The following is a 2280-nucleotide window of genomic DNA, read 5'->3' as shown; positions in this document are numbered from 1 at the left end:
TCAGTTTATAATGCTAGGTGGCCCATGAAGCAGAGGTAATTACAATCATTTAATTATATCAGATGCTACAATGCATGATAGTTATGTTATACGCACTGCATTTCTGTAGCAATACAAAGCTTTGTAAACATAATCATTGAGATGTGATGAACTATTGTTGCTAAGCTTTGTTATCAACATCCGTTGCTTGTTTCTTAGGTACCATTACAATGTGGCTGACTCAAGGCTAAGCCAACATATAGAAAAGGGCAACGATGATGGGCTTTACAAACCTTTGGGCACTCATCATGGACGCAGGAACTGGTTTCTGTTCTCAGGTTTATGAGCTCTCACCAGTTTTCCTCCACAAGGTACAGTATTATACTATCTGAGTGAAGCCTGACGACCATACCTAATAATTAATTGATTTAGCCAGGAAGCGTAACTCTGTTTCTGATTATACACAGGACTGGATAATGGAGCAGTGGGAGAAAAGCTACTACATAACGGCAATTACTGGATCATCCAACGGGAGCTCATTGGTTGTCATGTCCAAAGGTCTTGATTTGACCTTTTCTTGTCATTGCTCAGGCTTGCATATTGATCTTCCATTTCCTCACTACTTTCCCGTTAGCAGTGCAAAATCCTATTGTTTCTCTTGTATGTCATAATGCAATCTCTATTTTAAGCCTCGTTGCATCGCGCATTAACTATCAGGGCCTACGATGGTAGTAATTTGGGGTAATATATTTCCACTGCTGCAGGAACTCCTTACACCCAGCAATCATACAAGGTTAGTGAGTCGTTTCCTTACAAGTGGATCAATAAGAAGTGGAAAGAAGGGTTCCATGTGACATCCATGGCCACCGCTGGGAATCGCTGGGGCGTAGTCATGTCAAGGAATTCAGGGTTCTCTACTCAGGTTAGGATGATTGCTTTGACCGCGCAGCAGTATCTGTGTTGTGGGCTCGCCTTGCCAGCGCTCACACTCCTCTGAATTGTGTCAACTGATGCCTGAACATTTAACAAGGCATTTAGCCCCCCTTTCCCAACTACTGTCAGGTTGTAGAGTTGGATTTCCTGTACCCCAACGAAGGCATCCACCGACGCTGGGAGAGCGGCTACAGGATAACTTCCACGGCGGCCACCAACAACCAAGCCGCTTTCATCCTGAGCATGCCAAAGCGGAAGCCGATGGACGAGACCCAGGAAACGCTCCGGACCTCCGCCTTCCCCAGCTCACACGTCAAGGTATGTCCCTTGCAGCTGCAAACCATGTGTCTTAAGAAACATCTATCTTGCCAATGCTTCAGATCTCGCTGCCATTTGCATCTCCTGTCACCGTTCTAAGCTGACCTTGCAAAAACTTCGTAGGAGAAATGGGCCAAGAACCTCTACATCGCTTAGATCTGCTACGGGCGGACCGTGTCCTGATGGCGCGCACGTGGGAAATGGAAGTCGAAGCGCCTCGCATCAAGAGATGCGAGATGGGGCGTCAAGTCAAAACCAGTTCTAATGATAGGATTAGTGTATCTCTGAAGATACGGTATGGGTTACCCTACCGTATTGGTAAAGAAATAATGCCGGCCGAACGACCTTTCCTAACGCGTTTGGGCAGAAATTCGTTGCTGTCGCCATATTTTGACAGGAGTTTCTCCCGTGTTGTCGGTAGAAATTTGTGCGTGCACTCTTCCCGTTTTGGGGCCCATGCAATGTGTTTCACCCGATGTATCGCTGGGCTGCCTGTGTCGTGAGCCTCAATGGCATTTTATTTTGAGAGACGTAGATAAATTGAATTGGTTGAATATTTAGAGCTCAGTCAGTCAAGGCCCGATTAGCTTCTCTTTTTTAGATACAATTCTCGGGCTATGTCAAGGCCCGATTAGCTTCTCTTTTTGAGATACAATTCCCGGGCTATGTCAGTAGCAGCGTATCTAATACTCCAGCCGTTCCAAAATATAATTCGTTTAAGTTAATCTCTACTACTCTATAAGTTCTACTACTCTATAAGTTCTTATTGTAGGCGTCCACAGTTATCGGTTCTGCCCCGCAGCCCGCCCGCCCCCGCGGTATTTTCGGAGCTAAGAATACTGTGAAGGAACTTATTAAAAAGGCACATGATAAGCATTTGGAAGCTGAGCTAGGTCGCTACATGATGGAGACACGACATGATGCATAGAATTGTTTCAAAATAGAGTGAACCTCAGGTACTGATTGCTTATGTTTTGCTTCCATTATTATGTATATATATATAGCTTTTGTTTATGTAATTCAGAGCATTATTCATTTTTTAGGTTGAGT

The 2280-nt window shown here is 44.7% G+C and overlaps 1 protein-coding gene across 1 annotated transcript; it reads left to right on the top strand.

Annotated features, from left to right (window-relative positions):
* The first annotated feature begins 263 nt into the window (after window positions 1-263).
* LOC103648356 (casein kinase 1-like protein HD16) lies at window positions 264-1386 on the top strand. The gene is made up of 5 exons (XM_020549251.1): window positions 264-350; window positions 447-537; window positions 744-901; window positions 1042-1230; window positions 1354-1386. The coding sequence occupies exons 1-5, from the start codon at window positions 288-290 to the stop codon at window positions 1384-1386; spliced, it is 534 nt and encodes a 177-aa protein (XP_020404840.1). The 5' UTR covers window positions 264-287.
* Window positions 1387-2280: the final 894 nt, after the last annotated feature.

The sequence above is a fragment of the Zea mays genome, chromosome 2, assembly GCF_902167145.1.
Source record: "Zea mays cultivar B73 chromosome 2, Zm-B73-REFERENCE-NAM-5.0, whole genome shotgun sequence".
Taxonomy (NCBI): Eukaryota; Viridiplantae; Streptophyta; class Magnoliopsida; order Poales; family Poaceae; genus Zea; species Zea mays.
This window is presented reverse-complemented; position numbering and strand designations above follow the sequence as displayed.

Bases quoted from the DNA above. Each gene is read 5' to 3' on its own strand.
- LOC103648356 (XM_020549251.1), top strand. From the start codon at position 288: ATGGACGCAGGAACTGGTTTCTGTTCTCAGGTTTATGAGCTCTCACCA. The intron at 538-743 runs GTCTTGATTTGA...CCACTGCTGCAG, and splicing joins ATTGGTTGTCATGTCCAAAG to GAACTCCTTACACCCAGCAA. The intron at 1,231-1,353 runs GTATGTCCCTTG...AAAACTTCGTAG, and splicing joins TCCCCAGCTCACACGTCAAG to GAGAAATGGGCCAAGAACCT.